The following is a 27,815-nucleotide window of genomic DNA, read 5'->3' as shown; positions in this document are numbered from 1 at the left end:
GTCAGCTCGTGATTTGCACCTTTTGTCACTTTTTGCCTGAAAATTTTGCTGAAATCGATGTCACTGTTCCGGTTTCACTTGTGAACAAACGCACACATTCACAGCACACTCACAAAAACCCCTCCTGCATCCTCGTTTCGTCTTCACACACATTCATGCACAAACACAGCCTGCACCTCCCCTCCTTATCCGCTCTTCTCCCAGAGGCACAAAGATATTTTTATCTTCCATAAAGCCCAAACGCTAATGAACCATCACAACACATGCATTTCCATGACATTTTTCAAATCTGGTTCCTACCACTACCACTGCTGTGACACTGCACAATCTCTGTCTGCTGTTGTGAACATAAACTGTCACAGTGCATGAGTGTCAAAATCTATTTGTGTTTGAGTCATTTCAGTGATAATTGCACATTTTAAATAGCAATTTAATTATGAACTCAGTCTTGAAATTGTGTTAGGTGAGAGAGGCAGCGAGGTGAGATAATGCCACTTATTTCTAGTCCATTCATTTGTTTCAAGCATTTTTGTTAAACAATTGACAGTGTCATAAAATAAGACCTTCCAACACACACAGACACACACACACAGTTCAAAGAAAATCTTGAAATTAATTATTTGCATTGAAAATGAGTGAAAGTAAAAACACAAATGCCAGATTGTGTTGTGTTTCAGGAAAACAAGATGATTAGATAAAAAAATGTACAGGTTGCATTCACTTTGTGTATGTATATATATATATATATATATATCTTTAGCTTGATCCATATCATTAGCTGCAGACATAAATATTTACACAAGGAATACAATCAATCAATTTTTTATTTAATTTATTTTACATTGCTGTAACTTAGGATTCAAAATCACTGTCTTCAAATGTTAAACCGAACACCTGAAACACACACTCATGTCCAGATCATGTTATCACCATCGAGGCATGTGCTTTATGTCCATGTGATGCAAAAGATTGTCATACTGTATACCTTACAATATACATACCATATAAAGCCACATATTACATCCTGGCACCACATGACATCATTCCTCCTTAGTGCCATCAGATTAGTGCTGAGGCGATGTGATATAAACCGGTTTATAAGTAATTATGTTTTATTATCTTTAGGATCTATGTCAGATATTCCTCTGCAAACATAAGGGTGATGCAACGCTTCATGACTAAATCTAGTTGTTGTGCAGGCAGTGGATCTGCCAATGAGGTCACTCTCTTGTTTGTGTGCTGAAAAAAAAACAGACAATTGGATATGTAAATTAATATGTGATTCTGAAAAATGTAGCATTACCACAGCTGCCTGCATTGTGCATGAGCCTTGGCCTTGGTTCCTTAAATGAGTATAAATGTTAGCTCCCTGCTACAAAGTCTGTGTATTGCCTGATTGAGCCTTGCAGCAAGCCGTTGGGCTTGTTGATAAGGTTTCTATCATGATGCTGCTTCAATACTGGAGGAATTCAAACAACTGAGGGTGAAAAGGAAAGCTGGTTTACATGAGGACACCAACAAGAAGGTCCAACTTGAGAGACCACGAGATTCGTGAACTTCTGAGCATAAGGGCTGATGCAAAAATTGAGAAAATTCAAGCAACGGCAAAATACTTGGTTGTTTATGACCAAATTACGAACTGGCTATGTGACCTTGGTGTTATCTGCCTCATATTCTAGAGATGAAGTGAGAGTTCTATGATCTTTAAATGAAGTTATACGGGATGGGACATTACTTTTGTAATCTGAAGGTATGTAGATCTTATAAAATACGTCTTTTTTTTTATGTGTGTTTTTAAACGTTATTTTTGGGGCATTTTAGGCCTCATAGGACAGCTGAAGGCATGAAAGGGAGAGAGAGGGGGAATGACAGGAGGCAAAGGGCCTCGGGTGGGAGTCAACACTGTGGCCGTTGCGTTCAGGAGTGAACCTCTATTTATGGGCATGCTCTTTACCAGGTGAGCTACCCAGGCTCCCTCGTCTTTATGTTTAATAAATATACCTATACAAGTAGTTTTGTCTCCCATTGTATTGGTTTACCCTCTTGTGGACAATGTACAAAAACAGACATTTGAATACATTCAAACGTATGTGTTGACCTCAGTGTTGACAGTACATCAGTATACATCAATCTTATGGCGATTCCTGATCATGTGAATTGTTAAGAATGATTGTTTGTCAGCGTGCCCTCTCTATTCATGCTGTGTGTACCAACCAGGTGAGGACTCCTAAATGTTTGCCTCCCAAATGCAGATGTGCTTAAAGTATCGGAACACAATTAGCTTACAAGAGACGCAAAATGATTGGTTACCTTAGTGCTGTACAATTTGCAGAGGTGGAATATAATTTACTTAATTATTGTACTTAGTGCTAAATCATGCCTCCTAATTCTGTTTCTTTAAAAAATCTCCATGACAACGGAGCAAAATCCATCCGCTGAGGAAGACACCAGGATGTGGTTGAAAGCTCCATAATAAAGCTTGTAAATGGACCTTGAGTTGAGATCTTATTTTTTTGTCTTCTTTGTTTTTGACGAATTGATTGTAGATTTGAAAACAAACTATTATTTCAGACGGATATTGCAATTCAGATATGAGTCACGATATTAAGAAGAAATGATCATTTATGAATACTTTTTTTTTCATTCATAAAAAAATATTAAAAATATAAAAAATATCATGGTGGGGTGTTGATTTGTAGGCCGTGGCATCTCTGCAGCACCACAATACTTCATTCAGGATGGTTTGAAATATTTGACATATTTAACAAATGTTGCGCCTTCTGAATCTTGGATATTGCAGTAGTCCATATTGCTATTTCAACAAAATAGGATTTTATTGTAGTCTTACATTGCCAGACCTATGGAGTTTGGTTTATTCAGTATGGTCTGGCTTCACTGCTTATACATTCTCAGATAGGGGGAAAACGTGCTGGCTTGTTTAAACCAGTCCCCATCATCCTGGGCGTGCTAAGTCCTGAATGCAGCAACAGTGCTCCTGCAAAATAAATAGCAAAAGGGGAGGGAGGAGCAATATGTCAGGCTTTATCCCAGCAATGTACATCCTTTGAGCCAGACAAGCCCTATTGTAGATGTTGTAATTCTTAATTTGCTGGTTGTTTAGAGGCTAGTTAAAGTTAACTTACAGTAAAATGCCATTTTTACACTTTTTCGTCAAAGGTTTGCCCACAGAGCCAGCACAGGAGCTCGGAAAAATGTCTTTATAAGCTCCAGTCAGCAACATCTAAATCCTCAAAACAAAAGAAAATAACATTACTTATAGCCACACCAGCTGCTTAAAACTACCTTGAAGCATAAACAGCTTGTAAAGTGTGTTGACTGTGCCAACTTATCAGGTGCTGAAGGTTACTGACTTGCTTATGGTAGCTTATCCGCGTGGAAGGAGGATTTTAATGGATTACAGAATTCATTCTGGAGCGATTGGAGGTGTGTTGCGTGAGTCCACGGCGTCTTTGTCTCGTTTTTTCTGCGAGGTCAAAGTCATGAGGTCTATCCCAAAATACACAAGTCTTTGCTTTGATAACTGGTAGTAAAAAGGATTGTGTATCTGTGTGTATGCGTTAGTTTATAATCAATAACTCACTCCTGTTATTTCTGCACATGTTTTTACCCCATTTACCTTAATCTTCTCCTTGCCAATCTTCTTTATTTCTCTCCCTTTTTTAGCCAGTATCTCTTCCTGTTATCAACACACCACATCTGGTCTCTCTCTGGTCTTAGTCAGGGCCATCTGGTCATGTCAGCGTTTGCCATTTAGAATTTAGATTAAGCAGTAGGCAGCTCCAGTGATTGGGATGGAGTAACTCACTCTCTCCTTTTCTCTATTTCACTTACATTAGTGCACTCATCCACATGTGTGTGGTACATGTAGCCATTTATATTCATATTCATGCAGCGATTCATGCACACAGTTAAATACATTATCAACCCTTTTACAGGCATGAAGGCATCGGCACTTTATAGAAACGTTGGTGGTTTTCACAGAATCCGCCACTATAGGAAGAGTTGGTGGAGACCAAAACGGAGCTAAAAGGAGAGTTGAACCCTAAAGGTGTTGGGTGGCCAAAACCACAAATCTAAATAAATGCTAATGTTTGCCATATCAACTTTATAAAAGTGATATAGTCCAATCTTCATTCACACCAGGACCAACAGTATCATATACATAACCTTTTTTGTCCTCAGTGAGTCCTGTATGGTTCGGACTGATGATGCTTATTTGTTGGAAGCAAAGCTGCAATGGCAAGTCTAATGTGCAGCCTTAACGTGTTCCTGTGGATATGTTTGGTACGTGTTTTTGAAAATATTATTTGACAACTAAGAGCCACTGTCTGCAAAATGTTTCTGCACAAAGCCCTGAGGCAAAGAGGAAGAGAGAGAAGAAAAAGAGGGGAGTGTTGAACAAAGCAGAAGGGATTAGCTCCAGTTTTAATTCCGATGCCGAGTCCTGCTGCTGATAGTTTCCCTTCTCTTCATCACTCTATCCTCTCTGCTCTCCCTTTCTCACCCATCTCTATCTACTCTCTCTCCCTTGTCGGCTGCTGTTTTTTCCGCTGTCGTACACCCGGGGCCAGGAAGTGTGTCCATGGTGACAGCAGGAAGTAAAGCCTGGCTGGTCAGTCACAGCCAGTTCTCCACGACACACAATACACTGTCTGCTGCTGCTTAAAATATCTTGTTTTCTCATTCATCCAAGTCCTTTGACATTCTTAAATGGTGTTTCTCTTACCTAATTTGACAGTATTTTTCTGTTATAATTCAGATTCAAGACGAAAGTGAAGATGCACTCATGCCGTCACGCCTGTGTTTTGTTTGCCCACTCAGGGTGTATGACATTTGTGTGCACAGCAGCTGGTTTTCACCGTAGAATCCACTCGGCCTGTACAGAACAGCACATTTTGCTCCATCTCTTTAACCACTGAACAACAAATCTTTTCATGCTTGAACATCCATTCACATTCACGTTTTCACATTTGGTATTTATTCTGGTGTTCACCCAGCGCAACACTTCGATTTGGTTGGTGAAAGTCTACCTTGGTGTTTCTCTCTCTCTCTCTCTCTCTCTCTCTCTCTCTCTCTCTCTCTCGCGCGCGCGCGCGCTCTATCTCTCACTGACCTTTACCCTCTGGCTTTACGTAAGCTTGAGCCAAAAAAACAAGGTGTATCTGTATGCAGGGCACATCCACACACTGCCCACAGTGTGTGTGAGTGTGTTTTTTGTGTTTGTGTGTTACTTGGGACGATTGATTGTTGGCTCTGCCTACACAAACTCCTTACCAACGTTCTTCTATAGCTCAAAGAAAATGTGAGGGAGGAAGAATACCAACATACATGCAACACAATTAGAATTGCATATGTGAATACGAGAACAAGAGATTATTAGGCATGTAAATAAACACATAAGTTCAGAGATCGATACACAAGGATTCTTGGTAGGATACTAGATGTAAATGAGTGTATTGAACATAAAGTGCAACAATAAATCAGCCTCATTGAGTAGTTTCATAACTTTTATGACAATTGATTTTTAGGAAACTAGCAGCTGGTAGTTTAAAGGATCAATCCTCAAATTTGAGGGACTACTCATTGCAGTTAAGTCTTTGTATTGTGGGGAATAAGACATTTCAGTTCAATACATCATTTTTGTAATGTTAACATAAACACAATTCCATTGAGCTCCATTGTTGGGATAACAGCAGAAACCCCCATGATGAATATCTCAAACCACGTGCCAATATAACCAAGACTAAAACCAAACCAGTGCTAGATATTACTAAATGTTAGTGTTTTTCCTTTTTATTTTTTATTTGGGTATAATGACCCTTTAGACTTCTGCAAACTCCAACCCATCTGATCAAAAGTAAGTCTTCCTCAATCCTGCGTCTTACTGTAAGAGACGAAAACTAAATCTGAGAAGCTGTTAATTTAAGAGGGTGTAAAATGAGCATTTTTCTTCAAATAACAGGTTTAACAACAATCCAGCAGGTTTCACCATTACCTTGCCCGTGAATTTGCATTTCTTAGAATACCTTATTCGGCCTCTGATTGGCTTACCTAACCAATCTTCTCACCTCTCAGAGTTAGAGTAGGGCGGGACATTCCTTCGCCATCTGCATGTTACTGCCAGTTGCACGGTAACCGTGACTGCGGAGGATTTAGAGGATAAGGCTGGCAGTCCAGTTTTCAATCATGTTACATGATCGTCCACAGAGATTTTTTTCTGAGCACTGGTAAAAGTTATGACATATTAATGTAACAAATTCCTTAAAAAGGCCAAAACCTACAATGTGTTAATCAACTGCTCAGCACTTTCCAACCGCAGTATCCTGTCTTTGGCTCTCCAAGTCCATTCATTCTTACCAAAGATAAACCCATTAAACTAAATATGGCTCTGTAATATACTGGCCCAGCTGGCTGCTGTGGTTGTAGTGTAGCCACAAAATTTGGTATCAACATTTGTTTCTGGCAGTATCCCTTCACCGTCGGATCAAACTTTTAATATGTCCAGTTCTTTGCTTTAAAACTTCAATTTATAACTAAATACTTGCAAAACAAAGAACATTTCTCGCCAGCCTCATCTGTACTTGTATTCTGCGCTGATTAGCTAAGCATGCAAAAGGCTAAATTAAGATTATGGAAAGATATACCTTCAAGTCACCAGCATGTCAGCATTGCCAATGTGAGCTTGATGCCATTATAGCTACCTCAAAGTACAGTATTTTCGTCAAAGTTAAACTTTTTTGGTCTCATGAACCATTCGTTCAAGAAGCTATGAAAAGGTAAGTACTGTCATTTGCAAGTAGAGATGGTCCAATACTATTTTCTGCTTCTTGATACCGATTCTGATACCTGAACTTGCGTATCGGCCAATACCGAGTACTGATCCGACACCAGTGGGTCATATATTTTATTATGTTTTAACAACTGTATACTACTATCCCTGTATGGATGTGATATGATTTCTATCTTTATTGTCGGTATGGCCCAGGTTAAACTCTTTGCAAAACATGAACAAACACAAACAACGAATGCCACAGAACTTTCTTTTATCATCCAGTATGTCAGTCAGTTATAACGGAAAAAGAACACAAATAAACTACTTTAACGTAGATTTTCTTTAGGGTTTTATTATGTGCTATCGGATGGGTGCATAGACTCCAGTACTTCCTAACAGCGATACCAGCATTTTAGGCAATATTGAAGGCGATACCAATAATGGTATTGGAACATCTCTATTTGTAAGCATTCCACCTTTTCTTTTGCTGTATTAATCACATTGACTGCTGCTGTGTAAAAACACAGCTGACCACGTAGGGAGGAGGTTTGTTGTTTTGCTGTGTTTTTATACAGCAGCAGTAACATGTAGGACTTTCAAGCCAGTAAGCGGAGTTTGCTTACCAGGTAAAAACAAAAAACTTTGCCTATTCCTTAGGAGTGTTTTAATCCAAACCACGATCTTCTTCTCTAATATCAAATGGTCGTTTTGGTGCCTTTACAAAACCACTTTTGATGTGGCAAAATTGTTATTTTGGGGACTAAACTTAACAGTAAAGTCCACTGGGCACTTTACTTAATTTTGTAGGATATCATACGTTTTAGTGTGCATACATTTTTGTACAATACCATACATTGGTCAGTTATGCACATGCTAACCCTTCAGTTTTTCTATTTACTCTACAAACAAACTAGCATGTGTGAAATTTATAATGATTAGTTTATTTGGAAATGTTACAGAATGCTAAAATGAGTAACCAGGCATTCAAGAAAAAAAATCAAAAAAAAACATGTCTTTCGCAAATGAAGACAAATTGAAAATGTAAACAAAGAATTGTTCACAAAGACAAACTCATGGATTGTTTAAAAAAAGATATTTGAATCAAAGGCCATATTTTTTCACACAGCAAATCTTCTTTTCTCCTCAATGAAAAATGGGCCAGTGGCCTACATTCTCCGGCGCTTCTCCCCGGATTAGCGCCTCCTCCTTTTTTTCCGTATCGCGATCTCTCTCTCCCTCTCTCTCTCTCTCTGGGCTTGTGAACTGATACGTGTTGGCAGTATTCACTGCCTCATTGGACACAAGGCCGTCTGCGAGGAATAGGACCAAACCTTCTTTCTCTCTATCCTCTGCGCTCCGCCATCTAACTCTTTCTTATCCCTCTTTCCCTCTCTCATCCCATAATCCCGTGAACAATATCACTATCTTTGCTCTTCTTTTTCACTTCTTTATCCCTCTTTTCGTTGTCCAGTCCTGTGGTGTAAATGAGAAGGGAGCGTCGCAGGCACACCGCCAATAGGACGATGGTTAATCCCATGGTAGATGGGCAGGAGATCTCTATCAAAGCATGCAAAAACGAACAGGACACCTGAGAGACGAACAGCAGGAGTTGCAGACTTGTTGGGTTGATATGATCATGTACTGTCTTTTATTGTGTTTTTACTGTGTGTATTTTATGATATTAATGTTTTTGTTGTGAAGCACTTTGTGGTACTATACCTGTGAAAGGTGCTATATAAATAAACTTTTACTTACTTACTTACTTTACAGAAAGCGGGCAAGAAGGATAGAGCAAGTGAGCAAAGGAGGGAAAAGACAGGGGATTTGGTGTTTTATTCTGCAATGTTTTCAGTGAGAGAGACATCAAAGTAAGATTAATGGTCAGAAATCAATACTGTTTCTCAGCAGCAAAATGTCCCTGTGGAGATGTCAACTCTATAGCCTGCCCTGTCTCTAAGAGGGAGAAGGAAGAAGGAAAGAATCAGCTTTGGTTTAGAATGATGTAGATGAGGAGAGGGGACAGATGGCACAACCTTGGACCAGTGTGTTTGACCTTTTAGTGGCAGGATTGTATTTTTAATTTGAGATGTCTGTGTGTGTGTGTGTGTGAGTGAATGTATGTAAGATAGCAGCGTGACGCTTAACAGTTTAAAAGGAAGTACAGTACAAGCAACATATAAATGTCATCTTCCTCACTTAAACTGACATTTTCCAAAACTGCACATCTGCTTACAGCAGCCAGAGTTCTGGCTGAGTGCTTCACCATTAGCGGACTAACTTAAGTGTTAGCTCATTACCCAATATGAATAAATCATGTGTCCATTACTGTATCCATTTTATATTTTGCGAGATGTCATACATTCAGCAAACCTTTTGCTGGCCTTGAAAGTGCATTTTGTAGTGTTAGTGTTTTACTTAAGTGCTGTTCCTTTGAATACATTTAAGGCACTCACAGTTTATTCATGTATTTCAATTTCATGCTTCATGCTACTACTCCATTGCATAATTTGTCTGCTATAGTAACTTATTTAATGGAAACTTTACAATTTAAGAATACTTGCAACTTCACTTGGATTTGCCCTTATGGATTTGACACTTTAAACCGGTCGAAGACGTCTGGGCTCATGCAATACTGTCTAAGGAGCTAAGTTATCTAGAAGGAGTTGGGAGTATATTCCTGCTCCTTCATGTTGGCATGAGCCAGATGTTCAGGCATTTGAAAACCACCTCTGTATCCTCCAAGATGGGATGGTTTATGTGTTGGGGGATAATGATGTCTGGGTCAATTTTTTAGTCCACTATTACTGTAACCATGTCAGCGTGGGCCTAGATGAGCAGCTAATATGGATGCATTTGCTCATAAACCATGCAATCACATGAATTCTTGGGGGTGCTCCAAACTAGACAGGCACAGTGTTGGTTTGAAGCCATCAAGCCATCATCGGGCACTCTGATTAGAGTCAGCTGGTTTTGGACAGGAAGCTCTTTACATGCACTGTAGCCCCACAAGCAAGTCACTTTCTGCAGCTGTGATTGTCCATTATTTATCTAGCATATGCAATTTTAAGGATTTCTGACAATTTAATGTTGTGAACAACCAATCTTAAAGATCCAGTGTGTAACATTATAGATGTTCATTATCAAAATCTGTGTTGCCCGTTCCCAAACTTGTCGTTTTGATGAACATTTACCACCACCATCAATTCCAAGTATTCCAATTTGCTTGGAATTTTACATTTGTTGGTAAGGGGTACAGGATACACTGCTGTGCCTTTCGCGTTTTTGCTGTCACATGATAAACTCACAGGTGGTGCTAATCTGCTTACAGGCCCCCTGCAAAACAACGATTTTTGGGTGATCAGAGTTTTTTTTACAGACACACAGTACTACCGTTTTTCTACTGATACAAAGCTTCTTAGCTAAGGCTAATTGGTGAAGTATCACTTTAACACTAGTCAACCTGTTTTTATTGCAGCATTTTGGTACATTCATTTAGTTATGCTGAAATAATATGGAGAGAGAGGGTTTGCAACAGACTGCAAGAAATCAAAACGAACACAAGCAGAGAATCAAAACTCAAAATGCCCCCCCCCCCCCCCCCCCCCCCCCCCCCCCCCCCCCCCCCCCCCCCCCCCCCCCCCCCCAACCACCTTAGAACCAGCTCAGTCAAAATGAAACAAAGACACAGCAGAGTGTCATTCTGAAGGCCAACAGGATGTGGTGTAGCAGCGGTGGTATAAAGCTGTTACATGGCGATGTGCAGCGAGGCCTGGTCATTGCCTGCAGTGACTGGACAGTGTTTCCTCCTCCTCGGTCTCCTCGTCTGCAGGGGGCGTCTGTTTGTTGATTGCTAGTGGAAAAGAAACCTGGGGAGAGGCAGATTGGATCCCTTTAGCGCCTGTGGCATCGAGCATTGATCAATGTCCGACTGTTGCTCGCGAGACCCTTGGCTTGGTTTACACATACAGTATACAGAATAGAGGGCATACAGCATGTGATTTGCAGTATTTGCTGTTACATTCTGTGGATTCACTGCAGGAACCCAGGGTGTTATCAGGGAGAGATTCTGGATCTAACTGATCTAACTGTACCGACCTCAACAGGAAGTTCTAGTTTGGTGACTTGCAATTAGAAGACGTGTTCAGATCTTCGCAGGAGTATTTCTAAAGTTCTAAGAGGTTAAGTCTTGGCACTTGCTGTGATAACATCAGGAGAAATGGACAAGCACGTATTATGAAAACCGAAATATTGAACCAATTTCTTTAATAACATATCCAGTTTAAACGCATCCAGTACAACACTCACTTCAACCAACCCTAGTATTCAATTCACACCTCAATTCTTCTGCTCATGCCTTTAAATGAATGCACTCAGGGTGGGATAATATCTGTATCTTCACAAGCTCGCGTAGAGGTTTGGACGGAGCAAACTCAAGCCAACTATACATCATCTCTGCAGTTTTGTGAGACTTTTTTTAAGTCACAGTGAGTCACGGCAATGCCGATTAAAACGGTTGCAAGTGTGGTTACGGTTTTCAAAACTTCACTGCGATATGATATTTTTGTCAAAAGCGTTTGGGGTGCTTTAGACTTTTTATTTCCTCTGAGAGAAGCAAGCGCAACAGTGGTTTTTATGCCCTGGTGACTGACTGACAGGTTGAGGGTTTAAGGTTAGGCAACTTTGTTTATAAAGCACTTTCAGCAGCATGGCAGTTTCAAAGTGCTTTACATTAAACATTAAAGAGCAATTAAAAATGGTCATGAAAAGGAAACAGGCTAAAATAGAATAATATACAAATACAACAATAAAAGTTAGAGTGAGAAGGAAATGAATAATGATTTGATTTAGTAGGTTTTAGGGACGGATTTGGGAGCGGAGGCACTGGAAAAAATGTGACACAACCCTAGTAACCATGGACAAATGAAACAAAACTTAAAAGTCTCTAACTGTGCCCACAGTGTTGACACATCGATATAAAACGCATAACGAGGATACTATTTGTGAACAATGCTCTCCTGCTGGATTATTTGCTTTAGCCATTACTTATTAGGCAGCAGTCCAAAAGCAACAGAAGGATGATGGATAAACGTGCTGTAAAAGCTAAACAGCCAATGGGTCTCTTTCAAGATTGTTCAGAATCATTTTAGCTAAATTCCAAGATTTCTTTTTACAGTGGGTTTTAGTATGAGGGAGCGTGAGCAAGCAGGTTGCAATTAATTACACGCTCACAAATTCAAAATGATATCTGTGGATGGGTGGGAGAGACTTCTGACCTGAAAAGGTAGATTTTGGAGGCGGACATTCGCTTCGACCCGCAACTGTGAGCTCTTCTGCCTCCCACTCTCTAATCCCTCACCTCCTGCTGCGCCTGCAAGACTGGTGATATAGTCAGAGAGAGAGGAAGAAGATTTATTGCACAGAGAGAGACCTATAGATAAGTAGGAGAAAAGACAATTTCAGAGAATTATGCAACTTCAAAGTCCAACATTGCCAAAATTAGGGGAAGATTTCATTAGGTGTATTATATCATTTTTTGTTGTTTTTCATTTTTGGAGTAAAAGCTGTTTAAGAATAGACATTTCCATACATGGTCAGCCGAACAGACTTTTGTAAAGTCGAGGTGAGTTTCATGGGAGATTTAATAGTGGGTGGGACTCCTACACTCTGCCTCTTGGTCCATCTGAGTCAAAGAGAAAAATATACTGCGAGAGAGAAAAAGAGCACAGGAGCTTGAGAAATGTCCCGGTATGTTTAATACAAGAAGATGGAGACTAACTGCTTGTACTCACCGAGTCTAACGTGAAGATCTAAGAAGTTGTGCAGGATTTATTAGCATTTTGATACTCAAAAGAGCTGCATGCATACAATATTCAGAACAGCAATAAACCGGCAAAAAAATATATGTTATGTAAAGATATAATGGAGTACTTGCGTCCTGAGCAGAGAAAGACTTTATACTCTGTGCACAGCTTCTCTGTTCTTTGTTTTGAGAGCCGGTCAGGCCACGCATGTAAAAACGTAGGTATTTCACATATAACAGGGGTACAGTCAGTGAGAACCATGTGGAGGCAATCCCAGCATGCTGTTTTTCTTTCAGTGTTTCAAATACAGCCCCTGGAAGTGTACACAACACTGGCCTCTCTACTGTGTTTACTGTTAGATGCCACTGTGTCAGGTTTATCAGTTGCCTGATTGGATCTCTTTTCTCCTTTTGTCAGTGCTGAAACAACTTGCCAAATAATCAGTGAGTTCAGCAACAGAAACCTAATCATCAACACGTTTTATTCTCTCCATTTCCAGCTTCTCAAATGTGAGAATTTGCCGCTTTTTTCAACATTTTCACCATTTTCTGGCATTTTATAGACCAAACAGTTCATTGATGAATCATTAATTACTAGAGCCTATAGTGATAGATTGTAAATTCAAACAGCTGAGAGTTTGAGGAGGCGGAGAAAGACATTAACAGCAACAGAGACAAAAGGGCAATACATGAGGGATGGATCAAAGAGCAAGTTAAAAATGGCGAAAAAAAACTCCCAAAAGCAAACCAGACACAGGCACAAGGTCTGAAAATATTGAATAGGAAACAGTACCCCAGAGTCTATTTCGCTTTGTTTGAGCTGCTATCCCGGTGGTTTGGTTGCCATGGTAAAATCTAAAGGCTTGTCTCCATGCTGAAGTCCAGCACAGTTGGCCAGCTGTGTGTGTGTGTGTGTGTGTGTGTGTGTGTGTGTGTCTTTTTTGATAAAAAGAGAGAGGAGGTAGAGTTATGCAAACATGTCATTTGAACATATGTTATGTCTTATATTGTCTCTTCTTACTCACAACGTATCTGTATATGTTCATTACAGTAACGCTAAACTGGTGTTAATAACAAATGATGGTGTTTCCGTGGGTTGTGACGAAAACCGTATCACCCCATTTTTTAAGTTTTGTCTTATTTGCTGGTGGAAGTTTTCAGGAGGGCATTTGTTGTGTAATGTGAAATATAATAAACAATCTTTTTTTGTCATCATCATTGACTCTTTTTATTAATCTTTTAAGTTATTTGTCACTTCAGCTTTCCACAAAGTGAATGGACAGTCTATTAAACATATGGGGGGTTTGATTATTATTAAATAGTTCACGGCTTGAGGAGAGCGTCTAAACACCAAACATTATGTACATTGCTTTTTCCCCGCAGTAAGAAAAAATCCATGTCGTCACAGCCCTGTTTACTTGTTGCAAATAAACTAATATTCCAACCTAACTAAGTCAAGAAAAGAAAATCTCAATGTGTGACTTTCCTCAAATTGCACATCTTGTGGGGCTTTTTTTCTGAAAGGGGTGAGGAGGGTGCGAAGTAAAGTGAGGAAGGAGTACGGTGTCTGCCCCGTCGCTAGGTAACAGTCTCCAGGCCTAAAGGCAAAGCTAGGCCTGGTCTCCATGGCAACGTCATTGGTGTGGAGGATGAATGGCGTTTTGGTGGTTGTGGTATAAATGTACTGTACGTCTGTGTGTGTCTCTGCGTGTTAGAATAGTGAAGTGTTGTAAAATGTGAGGCCTTTAATGGAAAATAAAAATAGATTTCATCTCTGGAAGGGCTCAAGGACTCGGCAGATATTGTCACAGCTTTCAGTCCTGGATCTTCCACATTTGTACTTGACAATATCTTTATTTGTACAAACACCGCCTCAACATTGCATTTTTATATATATATATATATATATATATTTATAGTCTGCTGCAGCATATGTTTGTGCCGTCATTCTGCGCTTAAATGTTGCACATTTATTTAACCCCTCTGCAATCAGACATGGAGATAAAGACAGAAATGAGAGAAAGGATCTAACAGGAATAGAGACTAGAAAGTGTAAAGAAAAAAAAAAAGGAACGGGAAACATCGGGAAAGCAATGGGTCTCTGGATGAATAATGGCCTGATTGCACAATGTAAAGCAGACAATAGTGGTTGGGGTGGTGGTGGGGGGGGGGTTTAACAGTTTAGTCACGGAGTGGAAATAGACTGCTTGGCATCCATTCACACCTTGCAGATCTATGGAAGTTTATTAATGACAAAACTACAGAACGAATGCAAAAGTCATTCAAGCTTTTCTTTTTGTATTTAAAGGTTCCAAACTCTACATGCTACAAGCCAAGATGCACTACAAACTGCAATGGAAGCTCTTGACTCACAATTTTTTAAGTATTACAAAATAAACACACATGCTTAGCTTGGCTGCTTCAAGTTGTTTTGCAGCCTTAAATAGAAACAGACTTTTATTTTCTGCCAGTTTTGAGATGCAAAAATGTGGCTAGATAGTGAAACAAAACAATGTATATATAAATGTATATATTAAAAACTTTGGCCTACGCCTAGCTTTGCATTTCAGCTGCAAAAGTACTTATAGAAACCTGTTTAAGCTCCCTCAAAACTGCTAGAGAAACACTGACATTTCAAACTGAGCATGAAGACCTCCTTTTCCAAGTGCATGTCTTTCACTTGCAGATTGATCACAGCTTGAAATCATTTACTGCTCATCAAACTGTTTTGTCACTGATAAACTTCCAAATGTTACCGAACACACATACAGCATTAATATTATATTTTTATAAAGTGGAGTTTAAAGTTTACGTACTATAGTTTTTTCTTGTCCCAACTACTTTTCTTTCCTAGTTCTGGGTTATCTCATATAGTTTAAACTACTTGAACAATTTAATATATAGCTGAATTTGGCTTTGTAATTATAATTTTAGTGACAACTCTTTCTCTCTCTCTCTCTCTCTCTCTCTCTCTTTCCCACATTTAAGGACATGCACAGACACAGACACGCACAGGCAGCAGAGACAGAGGAAGGAGCAGACAAAAGCATGTTTGTGTTCATGAGAATGTGAAGCACAGTGGGTCTCTATGTATGGAAGCAGTGTCAGGCTCGTCCCAGAGAGACTAGGGATGGGGGGAGCATTGGTTGGAGGGGATTTCACAAACCTTTTTACTCAGCGCATGACTACCATGTTGCACAGGAATTAAAAAATGCATATATAGCTCTTTTTTCTCAGAACTTTTTACAAAACACTGATCCATGGTAGTTGGCCTTTGTAGAACCAGATGTGTGCTGAAACAGACTTTCGGTGGCCTCTGTGATTACTGATACATTGGGTCCATGATAGCAGGTAAGGCACCTAGTATTGATTTTAGATCATTTTTAGAAGAACAAGTAAGAACCAAAGGTAAAATGGCAAAGAAATCATAAATATATCAAGACAAGTTCAATAAAAATACTTTAAAAAAAGAAAAACATGAATGACATTGATTTTCTTTGTAATTTTTGAAGCATGCCCATTACAAAGTATTTTTTGTTTATTTGGTGGATAAGAAAGAGTTAAAGGAGGCAGTGGGAGAGAGAAACACTAAATGTAGCCGCTCAATCCATTGTTGTTTTTTCTTCCCCCTTCTCCGCTAAAAGTACACAAAAGCAGCGCCAGTCCATTGTGGTGCAAAGCAGAGAGCAGGCAGTGCGACCTCGGTCGAAAGAAGAGGGCTCAGGGACCCCCCCTCCACACACACACACACACACACATACACACACACATACACGCACACTCTTCTTCTTGTCTCCCTCCTTGCACACACAATTCACAAGCTCGTGATTGCGTTCAAACACACATTCACTTGAGTGCACGCAAATACATGCAAAAATGCTCGCACACACACACAATTCAGGTCCAAGTTGTCTTCACTGGAGTTAAGGTGCATATCTCTGCTCTCTCCCATGCAGTGCTTTGTGTTGATTGAGCAAGTTAGAGAGAAGATGAATGTGACATTTAAGACTGAAATAACACTATCTCGCTCTCTCTTCCGCTCTTCCTCTCTCTTTCTCTCTCTCTCTCTACATGCACGGTAAAAGCGCTCTGTCATCATTGTGCTCTCGCCCTGAGGCTGAGATCGTGGTTCAGACAAACCAAACCAAATGCCACCAATTAGCCATTAGAGAACAGACAAACAAATCATGACCTCAAAATCAGCCTCTGGGACTACAGCATCCCAAACATTATACGCTGACTAAAAGACCTGTCACTGTTTGTCAGGACAGCATGTAGACCCATTCATCTAGTCACCAGTTATTAGCTAGAAATGCACATTTTTTATTTCTGTGTCAAATTGAACTGTATTTTTGAAAGAATAAGTTAATAAAACCATTGTGTTTTTTCCATCACTGTTTACTATCATGTTTTCATGGTCTGCTGCTCAGCTAGAAAGCACCCCCTCCTATCCATATGTCCATGTGAGCAGGCAATAGCATTGTCATACCATAAGAAGTCTCTAATGCTCCACAGTAAATGGAGGCCCTCTGGTGGTAGCTGCAGGTGACAGCAGCTCTATTATGTAGGTCACACCACTCATCACAGAGCCTCTTCTGGGCTTTCTGCACGCCGTGTTTATCTGTGATGAGACTGTGGGGATCAGAGGCAGACAGAGCTTCGTGCCAATGCCTATGTTTCACTACATTGAGCGGCAGCCTCTCGCCAGCTGTATAGATGCTAGGCTTTGGGGGGGTACACAGAAAGAGATATATGTGATTCCGATTCATGTTTATGTTGTGGGAAGCATTTGTTAGAGAAGATGGGTAGAAGGGAGGCAGTCCTGCTGCGACTTGCATCGCTCCTCAAAGTTGCTAAAGTGTCCCTGAGCAAGACACTGGATCCCAATCAGCTCAAATGCAGCTTTTTGTAGGTGACCTTATTCATTTCCTCATAGCTAAACCTCTGCTGCCTTAAACTCACCAAGGGCTGGGGAAAATCTCACCAGGATGATGGGATAGCAAGACCTTTGAAAAACCTGAAGCAGCCAATTTATTGGATGCGAGGTTGAAAATGTTGGAAGCAACACCAGCAGCAGTTTTTGGTTTACTATGGCATTATGTCATTGGCATCCCACTATGTCTCCACCATTAGTCGATCGACAGAAAAATATTTTTTTTCAAGCATAAACTGTGTCAGAATGTTCCAACGTTTTTGCATTTGGAACTAGAGTGGAATGTAGACCCACTCAATTTTAACGTTTTTGCTTAAATATGGAGTCAAACAATTGATAAATATCCTCATTGTTGCCAACAAATTTCAATTTTGTATTATTGTATATTTTATATTTCTCATATTTGCATATTTATTTGGATACAAAGATGCGTATGAATACTTTACACACCCAAGTATGTTAATAACCGAGCCATGAGCTGCAATCTGAAGCGTGTGTTTCCTTTATTTCTTCTAAACTGACGCAGCTGAACAGAGCAGACGGCCTCACAACACGTCTGAATCCCTCGGCCTGTTTTTCTTTCTTTCTTTCTTTCTTTCTCACTGTGGTTCTTTGTCGCCAACTGCCTAAGTACTGAATCCATCTTAGGTCCAAATCTGAAAACAAGCCAGTGTATTGCCATGAATTTGAATATCAATACAGGGCTGTCTATGGTCTATTTTTGTCCAAGTAGGAGGCCTATACGTAGGAAGCACCCATGTTTTTTTTGTTTTTTTTTACAGATCCTGATACCTCTACTCAGGGTATCTGCAGATCCAATATATTCTTTTTGTCCCCAAATTAAAATCTATGTACCTCCCTGCTTAAAATCTTTTTTATGTAAGGTAACAAACCTATCTGATAGCAGAAACACTGAGGGGTATACTGGCTTCTGTGATGTTACAGCAGCACAGAAATGGTCTTCTTTAATATGTCCACTGAAGGGAGACAGAGAGACACAGAAATGTTCATTAGAGCTTGAGTTGATTTGAGCAAGTAACGGTTTTACTGTAGTTGCTAATACATGTGAATGGTACAACATTTTAAAGGCCAATGTTAGTACGTATCAATTTCTTATTGGCAACCCATCCCCTAAAAAGAGGAAAGCCAAGAATGACATAGTCCATCTCTCAACACTTGAAAAGTATTGGCAGATACTGATAGATATTGTTTATGTTTTTTGTAATGTAGAAACATGTCAATGAGTGCAACAGTGTGGCTCATTGATGAGTTTGCAGTTGTTTTGGGATAATAATGGAAGTCTTTTGCACAAAGGAATAAGCTATTTCACTCAATACCTGTTCGTAGGTTTAGTTGGATTTGGTCTTTTCATGAGATTGGTTGACAATAAAGAAATATAGACTGTCACTGTCCTTCATTTGAAGATCAATCCAAGTATAATAAACAAAAGACAAATGCTGACTGAAGTTTTCCACTGAGTTCTATAGATCCCCCCTTTGGGACTGCCTTAATTTAGACGCAAGACAGTGTTTCGTCCCATATTGTCTCGTCCTGTCTTGTCAGTCAATCTCCTCTTTCAGGTACAAAGAGCTGTTTAATATACTCTATTCTCAGTGTATTTGTGCTTTTCCATCCCACTCTGACAGTATGCTATTGTCATCAACATTTCCTAACATTCCATTCTGAAATCTGGGACGTAGGTGGGCTGTTTCCACATTGAGGAATTTAACAACAGTAGGATATCTTTCTTTCTCCTCTATACTGTCTGTCTTCTTTTGGCATCACTGTGTTCAGTGTATCTAACTGGTTCTCTTGTTTCTGACCAGACCATGGCGGAGTACAGCTCTCTGCTCAGCGACCTGTCTGAAAACATCACCAACGAAGACTTGGAGCAGCTCAAGTCGGCCTGCAAGGAGGACATTCCCGAGGACCAGAGCAACAACATCACTTCCTCCAAGGAGTGGTTCAGCTACCTGGAGAAGAACGACAAGCTGGCCCAAGGTGAGAAACAGACTGAGAACAAGTTTTCATTTCAAAGGAACAAATCAAATAATGAAGTCAAATAAATCTGATCATTGTATGTACTGTATTTTATATTCCTGTGTGAACATTTACAAAGAGCAGAGTTTGTCTTTTCTTATTTCCAATGAGCATCAATGACATGCCTGATGTTCTGTAAGCCAAACACTTTCAACAAGGGGTCTGGGACCCCTAGATGGTCATCAAAGAGGCCCCCTCTTTGATGACCATCTAGGGGTCCCAGACCCCTAGATGGTCACCAAATTATTGTTAATTATCATTTTAATGACTTAGTGTTCTATGCACTAAAAGGTATGTATGACAGTTTTAGGCCACCCTACATGTCATTGGAGGCCCAGTTTAAAATGTAAAAGAATTTAATATCATAAATAGAAGGGGGTCACTGCTCTGTCGCTCTTTCAGCAAAGGGGTCCTTGGCTTAATAAATGTTGAATGTTACTAAAAACAACACTTCTCATGCAGATAATCTGTCGTACATCGAGCACATCTTCGAGATTTCGCGGCGACCGGACCTGCTGACGAGGGTGATCGAGTACCGCACCACCGTACTCAAGATCTCTGAGGATGACGAGATCGACACCAAGCTCACACGCATCCCCTCAGCCAAGAAATACAAAGGTAGCCCACTCTTTGAGCTTAATCTGTAGAACATGTAGATGTAGGGTTATGTATCAGTTTAGAGTATCAGTCTGATAGTCTTTTAGACATGTATGCATGTTTGACTTGAAAGAAGGTACGCTGATTAGCTTCCTGGCATGTCAAATCTGTTCTTAGTAGTAGTAGTTGTAGTAGTAGGTGAGGTCTGCCCCCTAACGGGGTTACAGAAAACTGCCTTAACATCCTTACCTCAGTGGTTCCCAACCGATGGATCAGGCCCCTCACAAGTTGTAGCAAGATCATTCTGGATCATTCAACAGAATAGGAAAGCAAAATAAAAAGTTTTCTTCTTGTGAGTTACTGTCCAGTTACTGGGTAATTAATAATAATTCATTGCACTTTTATTTCACAAAAGAAAAAAAAACATTGGTTGAACTGGTCACAATTGATAGTAAAACATAAAAACAACCTGTGACAAAGAGCTGCGAGGAAAAAACATTCCAATAAATATTATTAAGTCGAACCAGTTTCATATAACATTATTTAGAATGTGCAGACCAACTGTGCAAAAATTTAGGAAACATGCATAAACATGGTCTGGATTAATGCCGCAATGGTCAACAAAAGCATCTAATTCTGAAAGGTCATTTTCTTTTTATGAACTGTTTTAAAGCATTAGTCTTTACTTTATCTTACATATATTCTGGTTTAATTGTGGATTTTATATCAGTTTTCTTTGGGTGTAAATAAAGGTAGAAATAATAAATAAGAGGATGGTCACGTTGCAATACAATGTATTTTCTCTCAACATGCTTTTTGCTGCCGTTATTTATTTATTTACCACAACTTTTTTGTAGCTCGGTTTAGTTCACAGGGGAAATTTAGCTCACAGCCAAGTTGATTTAAAACTATATAAAAAACTTGTGCAATGTCCATCCATGAAATGCAGCTCAAAGTGCCAAGTATAAATCAGCAGTCATTTCTGTATTGTAGATGCATTTTTTATGAATGTTCACAGTCAGTGCTAACATCGGTGATAAATTCAGGCACACTGTTGTTTCCTCTGACTGGTTCAAAATAAAAGCCACCCTGTGTTTTGCCTGTATAACACATTTAACTTGAAGCAGCAGCTGTACAAATGCTGCCTTATACAGCTCTGAGACTGTGTTAGCAGACATCAATGATGTGTAATTCTTATTATTATTACTCTCTGTCTCTTTCTACCTTCTTTTTCCAACCCCTCCCCCCTAAAAGACATCATCCGCCAGCCCTCCGAAGATGAGATCATCAAGTTGGCCCCGCCTCCTAAAAAAGTGTGAGATCGTGACACACAACCCTGATCTTTGCACCTTGATTCCTTCACTCTTGGCACTCCAATCAACCGACCAACCGTTTATGACCAACCCCATCGCTCCCCTACTTCACCCTACCCTCACACACAAACACACAGACACACACGCACACTACGCACACGCACACCACACACATCCAGCCAAGCACCATCCTTGCACTAACACAGAACCGCGCAGGCAGCCACCAACCAAGCATCCAATTAGATCGTAGCGATGCAGCCTCTTTCCGAGCTGAGGGGAGGCGGGAAGCTGCGAAAAAGAGACATTAGAAGACGTAATCTGGAGATGGACGAACAGTGTATGTGTGTAAGGAGAGAGAGAGAGAGAGAGAGAGAGAGAGAGAAACAAAGTCTACCCTCAATTCAAAAATCTGAAAGGGTCAGTTTAGATTGAGTGTAATCTGTAAACACTGTTCAATCTGTGATGCTGTGCTTACTGTATGCAACCGCCTGTCTAAGTGTGTGCATGTCAGTGAAGGTTGTTATAGTTAAGACTTGGACTTCATCCAGCCATGAAGAGTTTAAAAGTACAAACCCTGCGTTCAAAACCACATAGTGTAATGGCAAAGTTCAATTTTTCCAGACGTTCTAAAAATTTCAAAAAGCTACAATTAAGCTGGGAATGCATTGTATGTACAATGATACTTAACTACGACTGTGGCTATGAACGTAGTTCATCAGTTGCTTTATGTTTTCAAAATTAAATTAGAATATGCGAAACAGCCAACAACCTTTTAAATACATTGTTTACATTATCAAAAAGTATTTTAAAAAAGCAAAAGTGAACACTTATTAAAACATTTAAAACGTATCCAAATCTCATATATATGACTGTTTTTTCCTGTGAGGGTGCTTGTTTTAGTATGTAGCAGCATTTATAGTTCAGGTGTTTGAAATGTGAAATGGATCGTTCAAAAGACGCTTTATCACGGTTTTTGCTGTGACTTATGTGAGAAGAAAGATACCACATTCATGTCTGTCTTTGAAATATGAAGCTACAGCTTAGCTTATTTTAGCATAAAGACCAGAAACAGCTAGCCTTGTTTTTACACTTGGGTTAATATAGGGATTCAATTAATGAGATATTTTTTGTTAATTAGTTTTTAGAGGTTGTGGTTGGAAGATTTTGTTTCCTTTGGACATAGCCAGGCTCAAAATTTCTCGTCTTTTTGCCAAGCTCATCTGCTGAGATAACCACTTTATATTTACTATACAAACCTAAGAGGAATAGCATTCTTTTCATTGAACTCGCGGAAAAAAGGCAAATGGAATACTATTCATTTAAAGTCCCTATAGCTCAATAACTAATTACAGTTACCAAGTTACCATCTTTTGCCTCTTTTGCCATGAAGTCGCTGTATTTGAAACTAAACTGTAAGTCAAACTTAAAGGCCAGGACAGTCACTGTTCCTCAGCTGGAGGACATGTATGCATTCCCTTTACTCTTACACAGATAATGATATCATGTTTCAAAGGTAAAAGAAAAAAAACTACTATTTTAGAACATTATATTTAAAGTTGATTTTCATAAGAAAAAGCCAATATTTGCCTTTAGCTTATAATCATAGCAAGATATATTTAGAGAACATTTAGATGGGAAAGGTAAAGCAATGCTTTCTATACTATGGATGTTCCTTGTCCATAGGTTCTCTTTTCATCAATGGGACCAGATAGTATAGAGGTCTGCTGTACGAGCTGGCTAGAGATGTAAATATACCAATAATATATTAGAAGAAAATATAGCAGAAATAATATATTGACCTGCAGTGTGTGTGTGTGTGTGTTCCATAGAGGACACTCAAATTTCCACTGTACGTTCAATTTCACCATGTCTGGATTTTGTAACTTTAGACCCTGATTTTATGTAAATTTGATTTGATCTGAAATGGTGGTGATAATAACTTAAGCACTTAAAGTACATCAATTTGGACTACATTAGAAAAGTATATTTGGAGAAATCATATTGGGTATTATAATTACTCAGTTGAAATGTTGTGTTGTGTGACACAAAGAGACAAACACTAAACTGTTCTTGCCATTTCGTTTGTTGCACAGAAAGTAACTGACCAGCTTGGGATTTGTCCCTGTATGAGGGGTTAAACTATGACCTCTGGAAATGAACATAAGACATAAATGAGATAAAGAACAGAAAGACAATGTGGCATGTGATAATAAAACATGTCATTCTAAAAAACTGTACATAAAGTAGATTGTGACAAGGATCTCTAATGAACACAACGGCTCATAACCCACTGACTATGCCATTACCGCCATGCAACAACATAGCTAGCACGACTGTTGAAACTAATCTACTATACCTGCTCTTTTGAACACTGTGTCTCTTTTTCCCCCCGCATTAAAGCCTTAGCGGACTTTGTGTTTACCCCAAAAACTTTTAACAACTGTGAGTAATTGTGTGTTTGTGTATAAAAGCGGAGACAGACGCTGGCACACACATCAAGTTAATGTTAACGGCTCTCACTTTTTAAGAGTGCTTTTATTCTGGAATTTGCAAAGGACTAGTCTATGGATCTACTTCTGCCCCCATCTTTGTTGTCGTCAAAGCTGTAGGCTCCAAAAAATGAACCAACAACATAAAAATTGATCAGTGTACGACTAATCATTTCTCCCAGCCCTGTTCCACTCAAGACCCCAGTGCCAACGGCCAAGACTTATTTAGATTACTGTTTCTGTGATCTGTTTTTTCTCTCTTTTTTTTTTTTTTATTATTGCTCGCCGTGTATTGTAGTGTTGGACTGATTTGTATCCTATGCATTTACGTCTGTAGGAGAACTTTGCACTGTAACATATCCTCAAATCACTTAATCTAAAGAACTGAACTCTTAAATTGTGACAAGTCAGGGTATCTGACAAGATCTTGACATTCCTGTGTTGAATCTGCATGACGGACATGCGAGTGGCACTTGATAAGAAGAAAGTGTGCAGTTTGGGAAAGATAATATATGCTAGTAACCCAATGTTCACTGTTTAGAATTTGTAAGACAGACTATAAATCAAAGCAAACACTCAATAGTTTGTTAATGCCTGCAATTGCGTGGCGAAGTTTACAAATCGTCAACATGTTTCTTTGCATAACATCCAGTTAATCTAGGCCAGATCAAGCTTTTTATTGCACTGTTAAAGGAATAATCCACCCTTAAATACCTGAACACTGTTCTTTATGCCATATGGGCACATTTTGCAGTTCAGAATGAAATATCTCATAACTTTTGGATTGATTGCCATGACGTTTTGTATCCAAATATATGGTCGCCAAAGATGACTTTGGTGATCCCCTGATCTTTCCTCCAGCGCAACCAACAGGTTGACGTTTGTTTTTTATTGTAAAATGTCTCCACAACTATTGGATGGATTGCCATGAAATTTGGTACAGAAATTCATGGCCCTGTTCGGATGAATTACAATAACCTTAGTGATTTCTCTGACTTTCTATTTAGTGCCCTCATCAAGTTTTTATTTGTCCAATACTTTAGTGTTTGACCAAATTCTTGCATACCAACAACACTTCAGTAATTTATAGTTTGTGTTTGGTGCCAATTAGCAAATGTTAGCATACTAACATGCTAAACTTAGACGGCATACATGGCAATTATTATACCGGTATTGTAAACAACAGCATATTAGCTTTGTTATTGTAAACATGTTAGTCTGCTGAGTTAGCATTTAGCTTAAAGCACCACTGTGCCTAAATGCAGTCAGTAGTTTTTTTCTATAAGTTTTTGTCCCTTAAGAATCCAAGAGAAAGGGCATATTTTAAACTGTAAACTTTTTTTGTAGTTTTGCACCGACTTCTAACATTTACGGAGAAATTAATCACTCAAGCGTCTCTGAGTGTAGATTTAAACTGAAATTGATCCACAACACATGCTTAGTTAAGGTATTATCAAATTATATACAAAAAACTGTAGAATGCAGCACTTAATCATAAAATATATCCAATATCCATGTACTGATATTTCAGATTGATAATGTCCAACAGTGTCAGAGTGTTTCTGGGTGGATCTTCCCTTCAACGTCCAGACTAGCCCTTGCTAGGCCTGACCCCGAGTGAAGCGGTTCCTGCCCTCCTATAGCTTGAGCCTATTGAACACAAAGTATGACTATACTGCATTCATCACAGAGCTGAACGGAGAGCATTTTGTCAGGCAAAGGGAGGCAGTTGAACTTACTGCTATGACCTGTGGGTAATGGTCCTTACCAGCGTTAAAATGGATGTTTATCGACCCCCGACTTGCCACTCCCAATTTTCAGTGAAGAGCTTTGTTGACTTTACAAACCCACATGCAGATCTTAGCATGCGATTCCATAGCTGTACAAAAGATCAGCAAGGGAGGATTTGGACCATTGTATTTTCTTTCATCTTCTCTTTTCATTTGAAATGTTTTGGAATAGCAATTTGTGAATTTAAATGTATGTGACCAAGTGACTTTTATTTTTTCTCTCTCTCAGAATTTCAGTAAACAGTGGACTCATGTTAACAATGTTATGGTAGTTTGTCAGTAGTTTGTCCATGCAATATCTGTAAACATCAAAAAGAAAAGAAATCCAGCTGAGAGATGCTCTATATTCTCCTGGTTGCATTCACTGGAGTATTAAAAGTTCTGCATCAAAATGTGGCTGTGATGCACCTTTCTCTATTTGTTTTATATTTAACATCCACTTCTTGTGTCCTACTCCTCTAAAGTCAACCCCCATACATGTCACCATGGTAACCATGGCACAGACCCTCTGACGTCATTACCAGGTGGATTATGTGTTTAACGTTTTCGGTAGCCAATCGGCACATAATATATCAACATATCAGTCACAACGATGATGTCAAATTTGGATTTCCTTATACCAGTACATATCAACTTAGTAAATGCTGCAAAATTATAAACCTACTAAAATATGTAATTCTTTAGAGTATAGATGAAGTAGGAAATGAAGAGGCAGATATGTGAAGGTATTCAGCATGTAATGTTAACCGTTGATTGAAATTGATACAAACAAAAGTATAATTTTCCCTTAATGAGAAGACTGTTTGTGGTTGTTTTTTTCTTCATTTTTATTATTTTGTAAATATGTATTTTGAATATATATCACTGTGTTTGTTTTGAACTTGATTAATTTATTTATGCCTATATATTGTTGTTTTTATGTCCCCTGATTTTGTTTAACTAACTGGAAACAAATCAAGGGGGTGAAAACGTGTTGCTTATTTAATGTTAAGCAGACCATGTTTCAACACTTTTACAATTCATGTTATTCTCTTCATTTATGTTTTGCTGTTTTGCCTTTGGGTGATGATTTTACAAAAGTGATATTCATTTCATTGTATTTACTGATATGTAACCTATTATGTTTAACTGTGTCGTATTTAATCAGATGTGTTGTGGTCACCGCTCGTGAAAATGATTTCATTCAGAGTTTCCGAATCATGACAAAAGATCAAAGCAGTCACAAAGTCGTAATCTGCCTTTTTGTCCATATGAGACATGTTGTCACGTGCACACTTTACCAAAAGAAGGAAGTATAGCGTCTTGAAATGTTGAGCTAGGTGCGTGTTGAAAGTTTAAGAAATGTTGACCCCAGATTTGTAGTACAGCCTTTATTACCAGATTGTTAGCAATGTTTTCATGAAAAGTATTTTCGGATTGTACTCACTTTATAAAAAGATAACCCATTGGATATAAAAACAATAAGCAGTCTCTCTAGTTTGTATGGAGTCCCAAAGGGTTTGATGTTAGATGAATAAATAAGTTATTCTAAAAATAGCCACATGAATAAATTGTGTAAAACAACTAATTTAGCAATGGTTGTTGAGCAAAGAAACAAACGTTAGCCTCTTAGCTTTTGTTAGCTAGAGCAAAATGTCCAAGTAATTCTGATTCTGTCCAACTGTAAATAAAGGCAGTACAAAGACACTGAAACTAACATTTTTATTAGCCTAACAAGCTCCACATGCTACTTACCTACAACCAGCTAACTAGCTAGAAGAGTGAAAAGACTGTAGTCACTCTTGTCTAGAGCTTGACCTGGAGCCAGTTGCTACTGTTAACAACCTAGCCTAGCTTGCTAGTTAGACTGGTATCATGTACAGCCATGCAAAGCAAAATAAAAGGTTACAGTTAATGTGCTGTGTTTGTTAAGAGCAGCAGCTTCTGGTTAATTTAAACAGAACTACTCTAGCTGTCATGAGCTAACAGGCTACATTTGGTAGCAGTTGTTGAGCTGAAATGGCATTTTGAAGTAAGAATGTATGTAATTGAAAAAAAACTTTAATATGAAATGTATTATT

General features: G+C 39.0%; 1 protein-coding gene and 1 long non-coding RNA gene across 2 annotated transcripts in view; both read left to right on the top strand.

Moving 5' to 3' along the window:
- Positions 1 to 22,230, top strand: part of LOC117935087 (astrocytic phosphoprotein PEA-15) — a 39,135-nt gene extending 16,905 nt beyond the window's left edge. Inside the window, exons 2-4 of the mRNA XM_034857242.1 lie at positions 19,353 to 19,527; positions 20,029 to 20,184; positions 21,418 to 22,230. Coding sequence (XP_034713133.1) covers positions 19,356 to 19,527; positions 20,029 to 20,184; positions 21,418 to 21,482 — 393 coding nt within the window. The 5' untranslated portion in view covers positions 19,353 to 19,355 and the 3' untranslated portion in view covers positions 21,483 to 22,230. The remainder of the gene's footprint in view (positions 1 to 19,352; positions 19,528 to 20,028; positions 20,185 to 21,417) is intronic.
- Positions 550 to 27,515, top strand: LOC117935095. The gene is made up of 2 exons (XR_004654655.1): positions 550 to 592; positions 21,661 to 27,515. It is a non-coding gene; the product is annotated as an uncharacterized LOC117935095 (long non-coding RNA).
- Positions 27,516 to 27,815: the final 300 nt, after the last annotated feature.

The sequence above is a fragment of the Etheostoma cragini genome, chromosome 19 (genome assembly GCF_013103735.1).
Source record: "Etheostoma cragini isolate CJK2018 chromosome 19, CSU_Ecrag_1.0, whole genome shotgun sequence".
Classification (NCBI taxonomy): domain Eukaryota; kingdom Metazoa; phylum Chordata; class Actinopteri; order Perciformes; family Percidae; genus Etheostoma; species Etheostoma cragini.
Note: the sequence above shows the minus strand (reverse complement) of the source record. Positions and strands in the feature narration are given on the sequence as shown.